Source organism: Drosophila takahashii, chromosome 3R (genome assembly GCF_030179915.1).
Source record: "Drosophila takahashii strain IR98-3 E-12201 chromosome 3R, DtakHiC1v2, whole genome shotgun sequence".
Lineage (NCBI taxonomy): Eukaryota > Metazoa > Arthropoda > Insecta > Diptera > Drosophilidae > Drosophila > Drosophila takahashii.
Window position 1 is genome coordinate 32,747,967 of NC_091681.1, and position 19,938 is coordinate 32,767,904.

General features: G+C 38.0%; 1 protein-coding gene, 1 long non-coding RNA gene and 1 other non-coding gene across 6 annotated transcripts; all 3 read left to right on the forward strand.

Annotated features, from left to right (window-relative positions):
* The first annotated feature begins 347 nt into the window (after positions 1-347).
* LOC108060413 (uncharacterized) lies at positions 348-1,251 on the forward strand. The gene is made up of 3 exons (XR_011419230.1): positions 348-573; positions 632-677; positions 738-1,251. It is a non-coding gene; the product is annotated as an uncharacterized protein (transcript).
* A 141-nt stretch (positions 1,252-1,392) lies between these two features.
* LOC108060423 (uncharacterized) lies at positions 1,393-3,425 on the forward strand. 4 transcript variants are annotated; one of them, XR_011419126.1, is made up of 5 exons: positions 1,393-1,581; positions 1,643-1,688; positions 1,741-2,673; positions 2,731-2,776; positions 2,830-3,425. It is a non-coding gene; the product is annotated as an uncharacterized lncRNA (long non-coding RNA). The 4 variants fall into 4 exon arrangements; XR_011419125.1 differs by having other exon boundaries at positions 1,643-1,663; positions 1,694-2,673; positions 2,830-3,424; XR_011419128.1 differs by lacking the exon at positions 1,643-1,688.
* A 308-nt stretch (positions 3,426-3,733) lies between these two features.
* On the forward strand, positions 3,734-5,684 carry LOC138913525 (inactive CLIP domain-containing serine protease A8-like). The gene is made up of 4 exons (XM_070217459.1): positions 3,734-3,916; positions 3,984-4,029; positions 4,084-4,243; positions 5,544-5,684. Exons 1-4 carry the CDS (start codon positions 3,736-3,738, stop codon positions 5,553-5,555), a joined length of 399 nt encoding a protein of 132 aa, XP_070073560.1. The 5' UTR covers positions 3,734-3,735; the 3' UTR covers positions 5,556-5,684.
* The last annotated feature ends 14,254 nt before the right edge of the window (positions 5,685-19,938 follow it).

A 19,938-nucleotide genomic window follows, 5' to 3' on the forward strand; every position in this document is an offset into this window, starting at 1 on the left:
TACTCGCCAAGAGAGAAAGGGTAAGCTATCCAAGGGTCGACACATATGGGTCTGGGTCCAGACTGAAATTGAAATTAAAGTCATAATTCATTGCGGGCACGAGTCATGGGCGTTGACTTCGGCTTGAAGCTGCCACTGGTCCAGTTTCTGATTCTAGTTCTTAGATGACACACGGAAAAAAAATATATGGAACAAAATGTCTCGGGAATTCCATCCCTGCAATACGAACAAAAATGTTATCGATGAGGAGCTGAAATTATTTCTTTCTTGTTAATAAGAGAAATAAAGAAGACTGTCAAGTGCACTCTTATCATCTTCTGAATAAATGAAGTAGACCTCGAGCTCAGCTCGCGACGTAGAATCAGTTGTGTCGAGGATTTTCACTTGGAAAGATGGGTACTGTACGATGGTTGGCTGTTTGCACTATTTTGCTGTTTCATCAGGGATCGACCCATTTTCTAGATGCGGATTGTGGACTTGTGAATTCTTTTGACAAGTCTATTTCCGCTCCTTGGTTGGCCGAAATTTGGAGCGGTTCTAAGTTCATTTGTCCTGGCACTCTTATAAGCAAACGTTTGTATATTATCAAGAACTTTTACTTTGGATCTTTACTATTGTATTTATTTTTTAGGTTATGTACTGGCTGCAGCAAGTTGTATAATAAATTTAAAAAAACCGTAAGTTATTAAAACAAAAATCACCTAAAATAAAATGTGTAAATGAAATTTTTTTCACAGCGTAATTCGTTTAGGAAAAAGCAAAGATAAGAACAGCTATACAGACTTCAATTCAACAGAGGGCTACATTCACTACTCATATTCCGAAGATAGGAAAGAGAATAATATAGGCATGCTTAGGTTGGAAAAGGAAGTTGAATATAGTATCTATATCCGACCAATATGCATTACTACTAAGCCTGACAACCACAAAAACAGGTTTACCTTTGAAGAATTGATTGAGAAGCCAGATGTAGGTTTTTTTTGCGGGTTGAGTAGATCTTGTGTTAAAAACGAAAATGCCGTTAAACTGTTATCCAAGCCCATTGGTAGTCCCTGGACTAAAGCAATCCCGGACGGACCTTTACAGCGCTACGCACAACACGGAATCCTAAGTTATCATGATAAATCAAAATATGCTCACGTTTACACCAATATTCCCGCGTATAGCGACTGGATAGAATTACTGGCGTTAGACGCTGAAATCATTATTCAAGATAATAAAGTACTGTACTGAATTATTCTTATTATTTGAATTAAACTCGTTTTCTTTTGAATAAAATCTTATCTTTGCTTTCCAAGAAGGCGGGAAAAAAACAGCTTGAGTCACCGATAAGCATGAAAACCTCTGTGAGCGCAATCGTCGTTCAAATTTAGTTCTTCATTGTATTTTCGTTCGAAATGATGAGTGGCGCACTGTGGATTGCTCTTGGTTCCTTGCTGCTGTTTCATCTCGGATCGGCACAATTTCTAGAGGACGTTTGTGGATTTTATAATCCCCATAACGGGGGTAAATTCCCTCCATGGTCGGCCGAAATTGGGAACGCTTCTAAGAAAATTTGCTCTGGCACTCTTATTAACAAACGTTTGTTTCTATTGTATGCAAATTTACATTGGATATTCAATCAAAGAATTTTATATTTTAGGCTTCGTTCTGACTGCTGCAAGTTGTATAATAAATCAAAAGCAACTGTAAGTTATAATTATAATTACCTTAACAAAAAAATAATTTTATCCTCCGCAGCATTGTTCGTCTGGAAAATAGCAATTATGCGGACAACTATGTAACAAAGGCTTACATCCACAGGTCATATTCAAAAGGCAAAAATGAGAATACCATAGGTTTGCTTAGATTGCAAAGGGAAGTGGAATACAGTTCTCATATACAACCAATATGCATTTCTACAAATCCGGAAGATCAAACAAGCGAGTCTACCTTTGAAAAAATTAATGAAAAGCCTGAAATAGAAGGTTGGTGCAAGTTTGCATCATTTTTTGGTGATGCTTGTGCTGATAAGAAAATTGAGAAATATTTAAAATCCAAGTTTATTGGAAGTCCCTGGAATGAAATAATCTCAGATGGACCTTTACTACGCTACGTACAACACGGAATCCTAAGTTATCGCAATCCAGAAACATATTCTGACGTTTATATCAATGTTTTTGCCTATATCGACTGGATACTGGAAAGGCTATCAACGTCTAGTTGATTTCATTATTCCACAATCCATACATATTAAATAAATATTTGGGCACATTCAAGATTTACAGTCTTATTTAATTTTTTTTAGCGTCTTTCTACGTTTGATCTGGAAATTTAATAGGATTTCCCGGATTCGAAAGAATTTAATTGAGTGTTTAAATGTACTTATATTTCTTTGCAAGTAAGCCTTATCTTGAGAAAAACCAGCTTGAGTCACAGATAAGCCTAAAAAAGTCTCTCAGAGCAATCTCGTCGTTCAAACTTAGTTGTACATTGTATTTTCGTTCGGAATGATGATTGGCGCACAGTGGATAGTTTTTTGTTCTTTGCTGCTGTTCCATCAGGGTTCGGCTATTTTTTTGGAAGAAAATTGTGGAGTCGTTGACCCAAAAGTAAATCTCAATCCTTGGTTGGCCGTTATTCAAAGCAAAGTTAATCCTAAATTTATATGTACTGGAACGCTTATTAACAAACGTAAGTAATCAAGTAATTAATTTAAAAGATCTTGAAGATTGTGAACTTTATTTTTAGGTTATGTACTTTCGACTGCTAGTTGCTTAGTCAACCAACGCGAATTGTAAGTCAAGAATACATTTTTCTACAAAATATTGACTACACTTTTTTATACAGATTCGTTTGCTTGGGGAAGTGCGACAGACCACAAAATAATCGTTATAAAAAAATTGATGCTGTGCACGTCCACGTCCACGAATCATATTTATCAAGCAGCCATCAGAATGATATTGGGTTGCTTAGGTTACAAACTGATGTCGAGTATAAGAAACATATAAAACCGATATGCATTGTCGTAAATCCCCAAGAGATATGGCCTAAATCAAAAATCACCAGCTTGCGGTCAGGCATAAAGGCCAAACCAAAATCATTTGAATCCTCATGTGGTGGCTTACCATGCAAGTCTATTGGGCAACCCCTGAGCATACCGTCTAAATCCAAAAAATATATCCAACATGGAATCCTAAGCTATCGCAACGCTACAACTTATGATTTCGTGTATACACACGTTATGTTCCATGCCGACTGGATTGTGCCACGCGCTCTGGATGTCGATATTAACATCTCTCCAGAAATTTAATTATTAAACAAAATTATATAAAACAACTGAGATCAGGATTAGATCGATAGCTTTGGCTTAAATTAAAAACACATACTAGAAATTCGAAAACGTTTCGATGTTTTCTAATTTCTATAACTATAAATAGCTATTAATAGTTTTGTTAACCATACTTAATAAATATAAAACTTTGTACGAAATTCTTACACCGAATTAACTCTAATTGAAATATGGGTCATAGTTTCATTTTTTAAAACTTATGAGTAGTACTTACAAAAAATTATGAATCATACTTGATTATATTATGCGTCAGAGCACACATAGAAAGCTATGAAATTCTTAAAAACCCTGATAAGCATATTTATTATAATAATGAGAGCGCCAGCTTTAAAGAGCTTTCAGCTTTAAATGGTAAAGCGGCTTTTCGTTATAAATATTTCAACGGAGTCTTTTAGTTTAGAATTATGAGTGCCGCACTCTGGATTGCTTTCTACATTCTGCTGCTGTCTTATCAGGGCTCAGCTCAATTTTTGGAGCAGAATTGTGGAGAATATAAGAATATTCACATTCCCTTTCCTTGGCTGGTTACAGTTCGAAATCCAACGAATTCTACATTCATCTGCGCTGGCACGCTTATCAACGAACGTTAGTAGTTAAAATAATTCTATTATTTATAGTAAATAAATAATTACAAGTTTCAATGATTTTTAAGGGTTTGTCCTGACAGCTTCGAGTTGCATAAAAAAAGGAATCAATCTGTAAGTAACATAACTAGGCTCATGGAGCACAAATACATTGTATTTTCTTAACAGCAACGTTCGCTTGGGTGAAAACAATATAAATATCACATATGAAGAATACGGGGTAAAGAATGCGATAGTGCACAGGTCACCGGAGCTGAATGATATAGCTCTGCTTAAACTGAAAGAGAATGTTGTGTATAAGTCTCATATACAACCGATATGCATTAATGTAAGTTTGGAAGAAAAATCCATGGAATCAACCTTTGAGATCAGCAGGGAAATTGCAAAAATGCCAGAAGAAGTCAAATGTAACTGGTTCAGAAAATTTCTCTCATATTTTAAATTAGCTAGTCCTTGTCTAAGCAACAAAAACAATGTCAATTTACCCCCCGAGCTTTTTGAAAAAGGAAGTCCTTTGGGCCAAGTAAACAACAAAGTTTATCATCAGAAGGGAATCCTCATCTATCATAATGATTCAACAAATAAGGACGTATACACCAATGTAAGGGCGTACGTCGACTGGATTTTACGAATCGCTCTGGAAGTGGATATCATTATGGCTCCAGAACTAAGTTTGTCACAAGAAGAGCTTTAGTTATTTTTACCAATATTGGTAATACTATTTAAGATAAAATATTAGATACATCAATTTGAAGCTGAAAATAGAGAAAGATTATTTTAGGTGTACAGTTTGGCTATTGGCCTGCTGGGCATCTTTTTGCTGCTATTTAATAGGCTTTTATGGTCTCTGACCAGAGGTCAGGATGGGTAATCTGGCCCCCAGACAGGACACCACACACACACATATCTGGCTGGGGTCCCTTTCTTTTATTGGCCTGCCATCGAATCAAACTTCGTAGTTGGGTTGTAAAAACACCATCATACTCATCACTAAATGCTGACAGTTTTTGCATTCCTCAGGGAATGGTTGCTCGGACTTAGGCGGTTACTAAAGCTTATGTCTTATCAGTCCGACCCCTCTTCATATCCGTTTCCTTAAGCTTTGATTAGTTGTCCTTTATTTAATGTCTTGCTAAAGAAAATAAAGTTTGTTTCACTCTAGGTAAGATTAAAGTAGAAGGAAAGTTGAAAAGATGTATGGGTGTTAATCTCCCTTTAAAGGAAAATTTGTTTTAAAGAATATATATATTTTTTTATGAGTATATTAATCATTAGTATTTTCCCCATTATTCTCAAAAATTAGAAGTATGAATCATTAAATATAACATGCATAATTTATATCACGAACTACGAACTAGATTAATTGAATTTCCAGACCTAAAAACCCATATCAAACGCCAACTATCAAGAAATTTGATTACAAATCGATTGATTTGAATCATCGTTTATTAAATTTCCATTTTATCGTTGACCGCAGCTGATTGGAAAAAGTGTTAAAAGGGTGCCGCAAAAAAGTCAATTTATAATTTTATCACACATCCTGACAGAGCATTCCCCCTTTTTCCGAATCTAAAAACTATTTCTATATAACCCAAATACACGACCACGGAAATTTTATCCAATTACAGCTTAACCTTTGACTTTAAAGTGAAAAAGTCGTTATGGAATTGGGGCGAATAACCCGGAATATGAGTCACATAAATTGCCTGCAGCTCCTAAATCCTCGTTCCCCATTTCAGGACCTTTGCGCCCTCGTGTGTGTCGCATTGTTTTTAAATATTGGCACAAAATCAAATTATCTGCTATTTGTCAATAAATAACTAAGGACAAAGGCGAAACTTTATTAAAATTCACCACAAAACGTTGCAGTTTCCGGTTTCAATTACGCCATAAATTTTCGGCTCTACACACCCGCACTTGGGGGCGGTTGGAGGAGGAGGGGCGTGGTCGTGTCGGTCATTGGATGACATAAATCCCATATTGAAATTTAAGGCCCCGTTGGCAACCTGTCGCAATTTACAACCCGTGTCCTTCCCGAGTCGACTCGGTCATCCCTTCTCCGGTATCCTGTGCCATTGCCCAAATACAACTCGTTTCACGAAACACGAAATATGAGCCAATATAAAAGCAATAAAGCTCGACATGCAAATAGAGCAATATCAAATCTGCCTAAATCGAAGGTAAGCCAATGAAATCCGAATATAAGTGATACCAGTACACTTGGGGAAAAATATTTAGAACATTTAATGCTCTCATGTTTGAGGATAATGATAATAAATTAGCCAACCATATATAAAAATTTAAAAATACATAAAATTATGTACAGTCAATTCTTTTTCTTCTAAATATACTTATCCTTATGTAATACTTCGATTAATTCTTATAAAATTTAAATTGCCAATGTACCCTTTTTAAAAGTGAACTCAAGACCTGCTAGCCTTCCGTTATGAATTATTGTAATGGGCGCCAAATGAAATTATAAATTTCATTGGCCAAGTAACTGGCACAGATCAAACGGCGACAGCATGCGGCCATAAACATTAATAACCAATATGCCAAGAGGCACGAGGTAGGAGGATTCGCCCGGTAAAGACAGGCGTGTGAAGCGCATAAACAAGCCGCAAAGGATTGCAGCGAAGAAAGGCCAGATCCTAGTTCTCCGGAACCCAGTTCCCCCGGCAAAGCCACTTTCGCAATTTATGGCAGCGGGGAAAAGGTGAAAAAATCGCTGGCAGAAAAGCGCGGCAGAGCAAGGAAAAGCAAAGTTTGTTACTTTGGCACGGCTTTCACCGATGATGCATTGATGCGGATTTAAAGTTTAAAAGGTTTCGCGGCCGCAGAAAAGAGAGAGAGAGAGAGATTCCTGACAGCCATTTGGCGTTTTGGCGCATAATAAATTCGAGCGGTAGACACACGGTTTAATTTATCATCAAAGGCTGCAAAGGCTGCTGACTGGCAATCAGGGCCTAGCGAGAGGCGAAAGGGAATTTATTGGACTAACTTACGGACAAGCCAGGCTTCGTGGCTTCCAAAGTGGCAGCAAGGTGTCTGTGCATAGTTTATTTCAAATTGGTTGCCTCTGCCAGCGATCCGCCAGCAGATTGATTGGACTGACGAATGAATGCTCATGAGGAGCGGGCTGCCCCTCCATCCCCATTCATTGTGCCTGGAATGGAATCGAGCTTAAAAATTCCATTATATGGTTTGCTGTTTTTGCAGCACTATTTGCCTTCAATTGGTTATTTATTGGCATTCATATTGGAATGTTTAAACAATATGCGGGGTCTGCGGAGGGGCGAGATTCACAACACAAAGGCTTCCACAGTTAAATGAAAGATGCTTTCGCTCAATTGTTATTTTTTGTTTGGCTGTAAATAATATCTTTTACTTTCTAAAATAGCTACCTAAATTTATTATAACTGAATTTCATATGGTTTAAAGTATTATATATTTTTTTTTATTTTTATTGCTTTTTTCATAAGGAGTTCCATAACGTTATTTTGAAAAATATTTGTGTACAATTTGTTGCTTGGTTTTGGACAACATTTTTTAAGAAAAGTTAGGATTAAAAATAATTAGGGATTTATATAAGAGCTGGAATAATTTTCTGATATTTTCGATCCAATTAATTTTATTACAAAATCCACATCACTTTCCGATAGATTTGGAGAAATACCTTTAGTAGATTGACTTTAATTTTCATTTAATGTCCGTTCATTTTATAAATGCTAATATTTATGAAGAGGTTCGGTTTGAAATTAAGCCCAGCAGCATAGATTTTTTTTATCTAAGAGTTCTAAAGGGGAATGTAAAATTCAGATTAGGACCATGAATGATTTTAATGTGCCGCGCAAGTCGTAACTGAAACCGTTCTAATCATCGGCAATGACGGCGGAAGACAAACCAATTTCTTGGCAATGAAAGGGCCTGGAATAAGAGGGGACTCATAATTTGCAGCGCGAGATAAACACATGAGGATACTCGAGGACCAGGCATGACTCGGCTGTATTCTCGTCTATATGGGATAGTAATAAAAGGGCACGCTTCGATGGCCAGAGACGACGGCATCCTCAAATCAGGCAGAAAAATGCTGCCGTGTCTGACTAGCTGCTGATACTGGGATAGAGTCAGTGTGTGTTTGAGTGTTCCACATTTCATTACGCCGAACATGACGTTGCTGGAAGCACGTAACAAGTTTAAATTGCGCTCGTTGACTGTTGACTGCCGTGCGGAAGATGCCGATATCGATGCCCCATATCCTCTATAGCCTCATAGCCTTATAGCCATACCCACAGTCGATTCCTGATTCTGATTCTGTTTCCAATGCCGGCCAAGTCATGGCCAACAGCCGCAATTGAACCAGAAAAGTGTATTTATATGTAACGGAAATGATGCTGCACTTATGTCCTGCCGCATGGAGCAGTGTGGAGCGAATCGAGTTGGCCATCCACTGATTTGCCTTGCTAATAGATGATTATGATACTGTATATGGAGGATAGGATATATATGTAGAACACAGCCCACTCCACGTTGCCATCTTGTGCGGTCTATTGGGCGGGCGATAAGCGCTGTATTATGCATAATTGTAAGTGGAAAATCTGAAAATGGCTGGAGCGGCAATGATAAAAAAAGTAAATAAAGATGGAAGCTGTGAGTACAGAGACAGAAATGTGTTTAAAAATATTCTGGTTATTAAATTCAAATTTAAAAGATCTATGAAATTGTTGTTTGCTTGCCTACGATTCAAAAAAGAATATCCGTGTTCCCAATGCAAGATAGGCGTGTGTTATGACTTAATTTTATTTATTATACCCGTTACTCGTAGAGTAAAAGGGTATACTACACTCATAAAAATATTTTTCTACATTTTAGAAAATCGCCCTAAAAAATTTTTCGCCTTTGAACTGAGAAAAATTTTCTATTTTCACGACAAATTTGCCATAAATTTAAGGCAGGTGACCATAAAAAAATATTTTTAGGGTTAATTTTTCTATTTTTCTAATATTTAGGGCGGTTTTTTTCGATTTGCTTCGTTTTGACCTTTTCTAAATCCAACGGCGAATTGCCCTAATTTTTTTTCTAAAATTTTTCTAAATACAAGGGCGATTTGCCTTAAAAATCACTCCAAAAGTGTGAAATTCGGTAGCCCAGCGGTCTAATCACTTGCGCTTTCAACTTTGCTATATGAGGACTAAGGTTGTGGGTTCGAACCCTGTGTGATTCAACTTGATTTTTATGTTTTTTTTTTTTTGTAAACATTATAATACTGAGGACATTTTTTCGTCCGAATTTTAAATTAAAGTAGTCTTTAAACCTTAAAAACGTATGGGAGTTCTGAGTTAAAAGCATACTTTATACGGTTTAGTTGCCTTTAGTCATATTATAACGTAGACCTCAAGAAAATAAGATATGTGCAGAGTTTGTTCGTCGTCTTGCGCGATGGGTCTGTGGTGCAGCGTTAGGACGTTAGACTCTAAACCGAGAGGTCGTGGGTTCGATTGTCGCAATGACCAAAAAAAGTAAGTAGTTTTTTCTCCTCATATTTATTTCCCTAATTCGTTTACAAACACGATTTTTCAGTTCTAACGGCTGTTCTGTATAGATCGGGCCCCCCTCTTAGCGCAGCTCCCATATAAACTACACACCAATACAATAATATGAAACGGTGTCCTCCGCCGGTGTTGTTTAATTAAAGCAGTCCCAGTTCCCAGAATATACACGATTAAAAAATACATGCTTCCCAAATTCAGTTAAGCATGCTCAAACTCGAATTTTTTTAATTTGTCTAATTTTTTAGGGCATTTGCCTTTAAAAACAGAAAATTCGCCCTTAATTTTAGAAAAATACACCTTAAAATTAGGGCAAATCACCCTAAAAAAAGGAAAATATTTCTTATTTCAAGAAAAATCACCCTAAATTAAACCAAATTTCCATCGGGATTTTTTAGAAAATTTTTCTAAATACACGGGCGAATCGCCAGCGGATACGATTTATGGGCGATTTTCTAAATCCACGGGCGAAAAGTCAGTTTTTTAGGGCGATTTAGGGTAAAAATTTCTATGAGTGTAGATTCGTGCAAAAGTATGTAACAGCTAGAAGGAAGCGTTTCCGACCCCATAAAGTATATATATTCTTGATCAGGGTCACTAGCCGAGTCGATCTAGCCATGTCCGTCTGTCCGTCTGTCCGTCTGTCCGTCTGTCTGTTGAAGGTTGAGGTTGAGATTTCCCACACATATTCTTTGGCTTCCTACGCAGCGCAAGTTTATTTTAGCCGAGCGCCACGCCCCCTCTAACGCCCACAATCGCCCACTAACGATTTTAAAATGGGTCCTGCGCCCACATCTTTAAAGATTTCCGAGAAGTATAAATGCAATTTTGTTGTGTATATTTATACCTATCGAAATGTAGAAGACATTTTTCAAATCGGACCATTCATTAAAAAGTTATACGCTTTATAAATTGTCAACATATATCTATCTCCCTCGCACTCCCTTTAGCTGAGTTACGATTATTAGTCGGGACACCAACCCGACACAGCGTTCGCACTCTTTTTAGCTGAGTGACGGGTATTAGATAGTCGGGACACGAACCCGACTATAGCGTTCTCTCTTGTTTTAAATATTTTTAACGCCATTCACCCAAGATTAAATTAAATTTGCCATATACTTAGAGTAAAATCAAAATTATTTTCTCTCTGTAAAAGCCCAGCCATTGCTATGGCATTACTTTTTATGTAGTTAAAGTTGAATTGATGCGAGTGTGTGTCTGCTGTGATTTTGTTTTTACTTGCTGTGCCTAATTTAATGGGAGCCTCCGCTCATCTCGCTACCCGAGATTTGTTCGCCTGCTCACCTGTTCACCTGGCAATGGAATAATGGCAGACTTATCGCTCCTGCCAACTCTGTTGATTTTTATGGCATCTCGGTTTCGGCTTGGGCTTTCGGTTCGTGGGAATGCGTAAATGAAATTATTATCTGTGGGATTTTTGGCAAGCTGAATAAATAAATTTTATGTCTGCGGCTGTGTGTATTTTTATGGCTTGCTGGGGCAACGGCAACTCTTGCAGTAAGTGTTGCCTGTTTGCTTAGCATTTGCATTTATTGTAATGGGCCAAAAGTTTGCCTATATCAAAGTCATGCACGCTGTCAAGCATTAAGCGTTTCACACATACTCGTACACCAACGGCAATACCACCTACACAAATAGCACGAAGGACGAAGGACGCGGGACAGGTATGCATGCTAATGTTGCGTATACGTTATATTTTCAGCTGCTGCAAAACGCGACTCGCTGCTCTCTCAAATATTTGTGCAGAGCCAAAAACGGGCACACAAATGTGTAACCAACACGCTATTTGCTTGAGGCAAACTCACAGATACAAACGCTCATATCAGATACATATACCAGATACATATACACATACGGATATGCGGATTCCAGATGCGACACAGTGCAAATAAAAATCTTGGGCAAAAAGGTGAAACGTGTATTAAATAATTCCTTTGTCGAGCACATTTTAATCGTGCAGCGGTAGTGGCTTGCGCCACTGGACGCAAGCCCAAATGTCCAGCGGGCAGAACAAACATGGCACTCGGAACATGGCCCATGGCCCATGGCCCACACCCGCCACTTAAGCACCCTTAACCCTTTCTGCACCCCGACAAAAAGTGCAAACTTTGTAAAAATTCAGAAGCAGAAATTTGTTGTGTCCACGTACACGGGCTTTTTGGTCTGTGGTCGCGCATGCCAACTAAGTGGACTCCAGATCGCTGCACTGGAAAAAAGCTAAAAAATAATCAGTCAATGTTTTAATATAACAGCTTAAATTTAAACCTCTTAATAACTTTACCGTCCTTATTTTTAATTTACCTCTTTGATTTTTCAGTTAGAAATGGATAGTTTTAAAATTCAAGCGAATTTGTATTATGAGAACTTATTATTTTTTAGAATTTCTAAAAATATTATTAATAAGTTTTAATCGATTTGGTAAGTTTTGTAAGCTTATAATATTTTAGAAAGGTTCTACAAGAAATCTATGAAATTATTTAAAAGATTCTAATGACATTACTGCTGTTCTTGATAATTTGTAAAAGGCTTCGCTTTAAAAAGTTGCACATTTCTTATGGATTTAACTTAATATAGTTCTTATAAAATAAATATTTTTATATTTTCTCTGCGTGTGTTTTGGACCAGGGTTAAGCCTAGCGAATAGATGACAGCGGTGCAACGGTTTGACAGGCGTGTGAAGACAAATTTCTGGGAATTTTCGCTGGGGCGACGAATTCAAAGCAACGAAAAATGAAAATATAACACTCGTTCTCTCACTCACACACGTATTGTACATATCTACAAATGTTGTGAAAACAAATAAAGGCGAAAAATGTACCCCCTTTTTGTTGGTTGGTGTGTGTTTTATACCTTCAACGTGTGTGTGGGTTTTTGAGAGGGCCCGTTGCGGTTTTGCAAGCATCAGCATCAGAAATAGAAGCAAAAGCAGAAAAAGCCGAAACTGTGGCAACGGCAACGGCAATGACAAAGCCATGCCATCTTTTTATTTATTTATTGTTTTTGTCTGTGCTGCTGCATTGGTGTTATTAGTGGCGTTTTCCTGCTAGTGTAATAAAGTACAAGCCTCACACACACAAAATACAAAAACTGTAGCGTCAGCTGGCATCATTCAGCATTATATTTCTATATTTTACGAGTGCGAGTTGCGCTTGTAAGCCAAAAAAGCGATTCAATTTTTGATTGGCATGGAAAGTTTTTCCTTTCTATTATGGGTTTATTTTATGCTATAAAACCTTTCAAAGTTTAAGAAAGATTTTCCAAATAAAATTCGCATTTAAACAAATTGTCAATTAAAATTAGCACAGAAGAAAAAGTAGAGAAAACCAATTAAAATTCTAGTTATTTATTAGTCAACACCATTGTGTTCAATTACCCACTTTCTCATACATTTAACAAACTATTTTACAATTAGGAAACAATGGAAATTAAATGAAGTTTATTTTAAGTGCATTTAGTTTATGCAAATGAAAAATTTGTAAATGCCAAATGAATATTGTAGTATGAAAATTGAAAACGAACAAAGCGTAGATGCCTTGGCTAGCATTATATTTGATAAAATTTATTGATATAATTATCCGAGCAATTTGTGGCCTGCATTTTTGATGTCCCTTAGGTAAATAACATTATTTTCTTGTTGTCCCTGACAAGAGTTTCCTTTAATCGACTGTTCGTTATCGTCCTCTGCATTTGGTTTATATAAAATGGGAAATTAAATAAAAAACTATGTAAATTACGGCAATAAATTTCATCCGTTCGATGGTTGGGCCCATAAAGCGAAATCAGATAATGGCAATTATCCATCTGGCAGTTAGTTGCCTCGACAAAGGCTTTGCAAAAATTTTAAAACTTGGCAAACTCGTAATCAGTTTTATGCAAATGAAAAGATAATAATTACATCCCACACACATCACTTTTGTGTGTGTGGCTTTGGTTTCCAAGCAATTAATTTACAATTTTCGGTTAACTGGCTGCCAAGAATAACAAAACAATTAATACAATCAAACAAACTTCCCAAAGAAATTAAAGGCAAGTGCCGCAAAACCAAATAAAGTCCTTTACAGTAATATCCCGTTCCACCTGTCTGAGTACTTTTAGGTTTTAGCTTCGTGTGGCAGCTACTAAATGGAAAGCAACAAAAGTACAGCCGCAACAATGACAACAAAGGGGCACTGTGAAAAAATAGGAACAAGGTATGTCCCACAATCCAAACTTAAAATTTTTAAATTTACTGTTCAGTATTTAATATTGAATATTTGATATGTTATTTTGGAAAATATCAGTTAAAACCTTCTCCTTTTGTTTAATTAAATTGACTGAATATTTTTCCTCTGTGTAAAATGTGACCACTGAGCATTGACCAGTTTAGTTGGCTTCTCATTAAAGATTCAGTCCGGTTTCAGGGGAGGCGTAAATCAAGAGGAGCCCTGCCCCCCAACCGCAACAACATAATTTTATGTGAACTTAAATGCTTTTAGCTCGAGTGGGCGACTAACTCAAGAATCGAACTCACAGAAAATTCTCGGCTTTTGAAGCTGCTTTTCGGCAAAAGGCTGTTGCATATTTCATGCAACTCAACCGGTGAGTTGTCGGTCTTGTTTGACTTGAATAATTTGGCAAAGCGAATGAATTTTCCTTTCTCGATTTTTTGGCATGCCTCTTTTTGTTGTTTATACTTGACCGATGTCAATTGCTGGCAAAGTTTAGCATGCATGCCAGAGCGACCGTAAATATTTTAAAGTCAGATGCCAAACTGTTGCATACTTATGGGAGTCGCAGGCCGACGGAGAAACGGACAGACGGACTGAGTCGGCTGAAAGGCATTTCCATTATTAATGTCATTGAGGCTCTGGCTCTCCGAAAGGATCTCATCTCTCAACTGCTGCGTTGTGGAATTTTAATAAATCATTTTCCGTGAAATGCGTATCCAAAAATGAAACGGAACGAAATCAAATGAAATGAATGAATGCCTTGAATACAGTGGGAATGTCTGCCGAATGGTTGGGGAAGCGCCTCCAGTCCGGAATACAAAGCAAATTAGGATCGCTTAGCTGGGGCCCAGGCCCACGAAAGAGGGGGATTTATTTCAGTGGAAATATTTAAAAATTTTCGGGGGTATTTGCTCGGTGGGTTGTAAATCAAAATGCCAGGGCATTGCCAAAATATTAAAGTACGACGAGAAGGAAGGCATCAAAATGTAAATAGCCCTGGACTTCCTTACTCATTTTATGTTTTTACAGGGTTTATGCGGAGCTTTAACAAATTTTTTATTAAGAATGTTAAGTTAAGTACAGATTAAATAAAATGAAATATTAAAAATCTGCTTAATTTACAAACAATAAAATATTTAAATTTCTTAAAGCCTTCTCTTGATATTCCATGGTATAAACTTACCATGTTTTTTCCATAAATTTATGTTGGGGTCTTGAAAGGCCGTTTCATTCATTTTATTGGGCCAATGAAGCTGCTTTTTCCTCGATTATCAGGCTTTGGGCTTGTTTTTTCTACTGTAACTGGAAAAGAGTATAAATCAGCCAAATCACTTTGCTACAAATGTTTCACAGACTCATGAAGTCAAAAAAAATCTTATTTTTTTTTTCCGAATGTAAATGTTGATATATGCTCGTCATGTCAAGGGACTGTTTTTGGGGACACTCTTGTCAGGCTCTCGATTTAAGCATTCATTTGTCAGATGAGCTACAATTTATTGAAAATATATATTTTTTCGCTTAGTCAGCGATATTCCTTTGATGAAGGAAATCAATGAGATTGACTCAGATGGGGTTGTTAGTGCATAGCAGACTATTCTATGATTGTTAAATGGGTTAATGGTCGAAAGTAGCAACCCTAAAAGCCAACAACTTTTTCGCGCATTGTTTAATTTACAATTTGCGCATTAACTTTGTCACATAATTCTAATTAACGCTTTTAATTACTTTATGAGGCACTTTGCGCCGCACCCTAAAAATATGGCTGGCTCAAATTGCCCCGGCAACAACGGCTTAAATGTCATCGCTGCTCCAGCTCCTTTTCCATCTCCTGCCCATCTCTTACCCACATTCACCTGGCCAAATAGCCGAGTGCCTCGTTAGGGGCCAGCATTCGAGGCGCCCACTATTTTCACGCTGATGTTGGCAACTGAGGCCGAAGCCAAAGCCGGGGCCTGGACAAAGTCATTAAATGCGACGCAAATTAGATTTATTGTACGCCACTGCACTTGCCAGGTGACTGCCGAGATGCACGCGAAAAAAACTTGAGATAATTTTTTTAAAAAGCAATGAATCGATGGGTTAAAGGACCTTTCTGTAGTAAGAGTCTAATAAAATAAAGTATAAAAAAGGGAATAAAATATTAATGAATATTTATTTAATTTTGTTAGTAGGCAGTTTTTCTTAAATAAATTTTAACTTGGACTAAAAATTTGTTTATTGAAAATACATAGTGAGCCAACTTTGAAACTAAAGATTTAAACAGACCAAATTATTTAGTTATTAATTATAATACTTGCTTTAGGAATATTTGTTATACAATTATGATTATGAATTATGAATAATTTTTTCCAGTGCATTAGTGGGTGGTTCGGATGGTGGTTTTGTGGGGCCGAATGCCGTGGTGCTGCTGCGGTTACCGCGTTGACCTGCCCGGCAAACGTGGTTCGTGGCCAGGCCCCCCATCCTCCAGTCCACCGCCCACTTTTTGCTTAACAATAAATTTACATTAGCAGAATGTTACATATTTGCAGTGCTCGGAGCGCATTTTAAAAGCGGCCTCGGACAGGCTGCCAACATCCAACATTCAACTGCCAACACCGCAGAAACATGCACGCACCACTAACTGAGCCGCGTCCTTTTACTGCGAGTGTATGTGTAAGTGTGTGTTTGTGGTGAGCGCACTCACCGTTAACTTGCGAAATGATATGCAAATAGGGATAAATTCGTCACCCATTGTATGTCCTGCCACCCCCCAACTGACATATCAACTAAGCTCCATCTTAGTTGTTTGCAATTTTATTTTGTTATTTGTAAGAGTGAAATCAAAGTTTTGTCCATTTAAACGGCAAAAAAAGATTTATATTTTCTTCTTGAGCACGAATTTTCTTTTGCTAGCTATAAAGAAAAGTGATATGTAAATAATGCCAAATTAATATTTTATTTTATTGTATTTGGATGAAGTTACTTTACATTAGCTTAGAAAATATATTTTCTAAAATATGAAATTAATTAAATAATGCATTTTGATCTTCGCAAACTGTCTTTCATATTTTCACTTACCTTTCTAGAAAAAGTTTATTTTATTTTCAGTTCAAACTATTTACCAAATGAAATTCATTTCAAAAGTGCTACGTACGGCCTGCCATGTTGTCTGTGCATTGAGGCTGTGAGCCCGGTCAGGAAATCGTATCTCATAACTCACGTCATTTAATTTAGCAAATATCACGACCCCAACAAAAGCCATTGAATGCAACTGCTGCTGCTTTGGCTTTTGGGAATTCCAGAGTCGGTCGGCGTAATGAAACAAGAAACAGCAGCAGAGCAGCCGAGATAAAGGCCAAAAGGGAGGAGTCTGGGGACAGGAGACTGTGTGCTCGGGAGACGTGCAAAGCGAGACAAATGGTTGGCTTTCTCCTAGATCTCCGCCTTGCAGTCGTCCTTAGTCCTTCTTTTTTGTTTCGGTGGGCAGGTGGCAGGTGTCAGGCGCATGAGTCTAGGCAATGCTGAAGTTTTCGCATAAACAAAGGCAAATATTGCGCACTTGTGCAATTTATATTGCAAAACAATTGTCATTAGAAAATGCCGCACGAACAAAAACGCCGCAGACAAAAGCGCCGTCGTCGACGGTCGACTGTCGACCCACCAAGGACCAAGGACCAAGAACTAAGGACTAGGAGCCGAGGACTGAGGACCGAGCACCATGGACTTCGGTAGGTAGCAACTGCAACTGTCACATGTGAAAGTGGGGCTGTGCTGTGCTGCAAAGCAAATGGCAGCAGCATTTTATGGCGCAGCTTAAGTGCTTCAAAAATTCCACGTAATGCACTCAAAGCAACGTCTGCCGACCCTCAGAGAGAACCGGCCCCCAGATCTGTCCCCATTCCCAGGTCCCTCGCGTCCTGGCCCCAATACAGATGGCAAATAAGAAAACGTGCGAGAAGCAGCGCAAATTAAAGCCATTGCCGGTTGCAGCCACCTAACCCCATCCCCCATCCGCCCTGCACTGAGCCAAAGAAAGGGATATTCAGGGACATGGGTAGGAAACTAGTTAATTAGCTGGGAATAAATGTACTCAAAAAATCGGATAAAGGACAATGGGACCAAATAAAGAATTGGGCAAAAAAATGAACAGTTTAAGGGTCCTTAAATTTAAATAAATAAGAATATTAATTAAAATATATAAAAAGATCTCAAAATATTTATTGTTTTATAAATACTTGGACTGTAAAACTTTAAACTTTAAATTATAAACAAGTTTTTTGGATTTTTGGCAGTAAAATCAATTTACGTCTTTTACAGCGAAAGGCTAAAAAAGGTCATTTGAGGTCACATCATACTTTCGCTAATAACATCGTTGGATATAATGCAACAATTGTTAGAAAAAAAAGTAGGTAGTTTATAAGTAAATAATAGGTTTCGAATGACTAACAAATCCTTTTTCTATAGAAATGTTCATATATGAACATTTTTGTTAAAAATGTTGGAACACTGTTAAATTATTTACTTTATCCATATGTACTTTCAGATATTTAAAGTATATTAAATAGTTTAAATATAAATTATATTTCTCGCAGTTTAGTGATTCTTTGCCTGCTGACAGAGCAACGTGTTCCAGGCCTTCCTTTGCCTTTCCTTTGCCTTTTTCCTTTGCCTTTGCCTCCAGTTGACTCCACCGCCATCGCCAGCCGTGTGTCATTCGTCCGCTGCTCCTTTTTCATCTCCCAGCGAGTGCTGTGCGGCATTTTCTTCATTTAGGTTTTTGTCTGTGCGATTTTCACACACTTTTTGTTCATTAGTGGATAATGAACAATTGCAGCATTATGACAGCGCCAGCAGAGGCAGTGGAAGCCAAAGCAGCTTCCGTGGCGGTGCAGTGCAGTTGAGTTCGCTTTCCCGCTTTTCCGCTTTCCCGGTGGCCGGAGCATTAGCAGCCTGCATCTGGCCAGTTTTTCACCTCTTGCTATCCAGACGCAAGCATTTTTATTAAAATTCCATGTCAGAACCATTAATTTTCCCGCACTGTGCACTCACTCTCCCTGCCTCTCCTGCTTCGTCCTGGTTTTTATGCACCTCTTGGCTTTGCTCTTTTTTCGGTTTTAGATGTTTTGCTGCCGGTTGGGTTAAGTTTCGGTCGGTTTTATTGCAGTTTCGAACAGGCTGTGTGCTTGTTCTTTAATAAAGTCTCTGGAAAGGAATTAATAGCTTTTCGTGTCGAATCCTTCATGTTTTTAGAGCGGTGGGGGGAAAAATGCGAATGGGGATGGGCGAACTCTCTCCTCTTCTGCGTTCAATATGCAAATGATCCGGCTCGGATGGCCCGTATCTGGGGGCGCAATCAAAGTTTTGTTTGGCACATTAAACCACAGCTGGCAATTAATTTGGCTTAGTTTAGTTTAGTGCACTTCCGTTGCGCACAGCGGCCATTTTGTCGCACCGCCATCGCCATCCGGATGGACATCAGCCATCCACCATCCGCCAGCAGTTGCAGCTCTGGCAGCGCTGGCGAATTCATGACCGCTCAAAAGCAGCTTTAGTTTTTATTACCATTAAAAGTGGGCGGTGCTTCTGCTGCCGCTGCCCCGCCCCCAAAACGAAAAACAGAATGTCGCTCATAACTCAAGGCATAAACACACAGAGACTGCATATGAGTGCTGGGGCTATGCACTCTGAAAAATATTATACGAATATTAATTAAATTATGTAATGGGGATTTTATTAAAAATATCTATCGAAGAAAATATTCGTGTTTTTATTCGTGTTTATGCCCAAAAGTATGCCACAATATTTTTTGAGTTAGGAATTACAGGGCTTTTATTCTGAAAAACCCCGTTTTATTTTTCACTGCATACTTTTAGGCAGCCTAATGAGTGACTTTCCTGAAATTGGTTTTCACATTAAACTTTAGCCTAATTAGGCTTAATTTTTTTAAGGCCAAATGGTATAGGTTAAATGGTAGATATTGTTTATTTTTTAACGTGCCTTGTAATTTTTTTACTACCCACCTAAACTTTATAAACCTTGTTCTGCTTGGTTTTACAGCTACAATTTTTATTTTCTCTGTGTACCTGTATGTGCCCCCTGCTGGCTCTTTCGGGGCAACGTGTATTTAACAATTTTGGCAATGCTCTTTGCTGGCATCACCTGAAATCCAGCCCTCGGCTGTGACCCTATTGTCCACTCCCCGGGTCAACGGCGGCTTTGAAAGCCAAAACTGAAATCAACTAACAACATTAACATGGCAAAGC

Coding starts and splice junctions, on each gene's coding strand:
- LOC138913525 (XM_070217459.1), top strand. CDS start 3,736: ATGAGTGCCGCACTCTGGATTGCTTTCTACATTCTGCTGCTGTCTTAT. Junction 3,917..3,983: donor TGGCACGCTTATCAACGAAC/GTTAGTAGTTAA, acceptor ATGATTTTTAAG/GGTTTGTCCTGACAGCTTCG. Junction 4,030..4,083: donor ATAAAAAAAGGAATCAATCT/GTAAGTAACATA, acceptor TTTTCTTAACAG/CAACGTTCGCTTGGGTGAAA.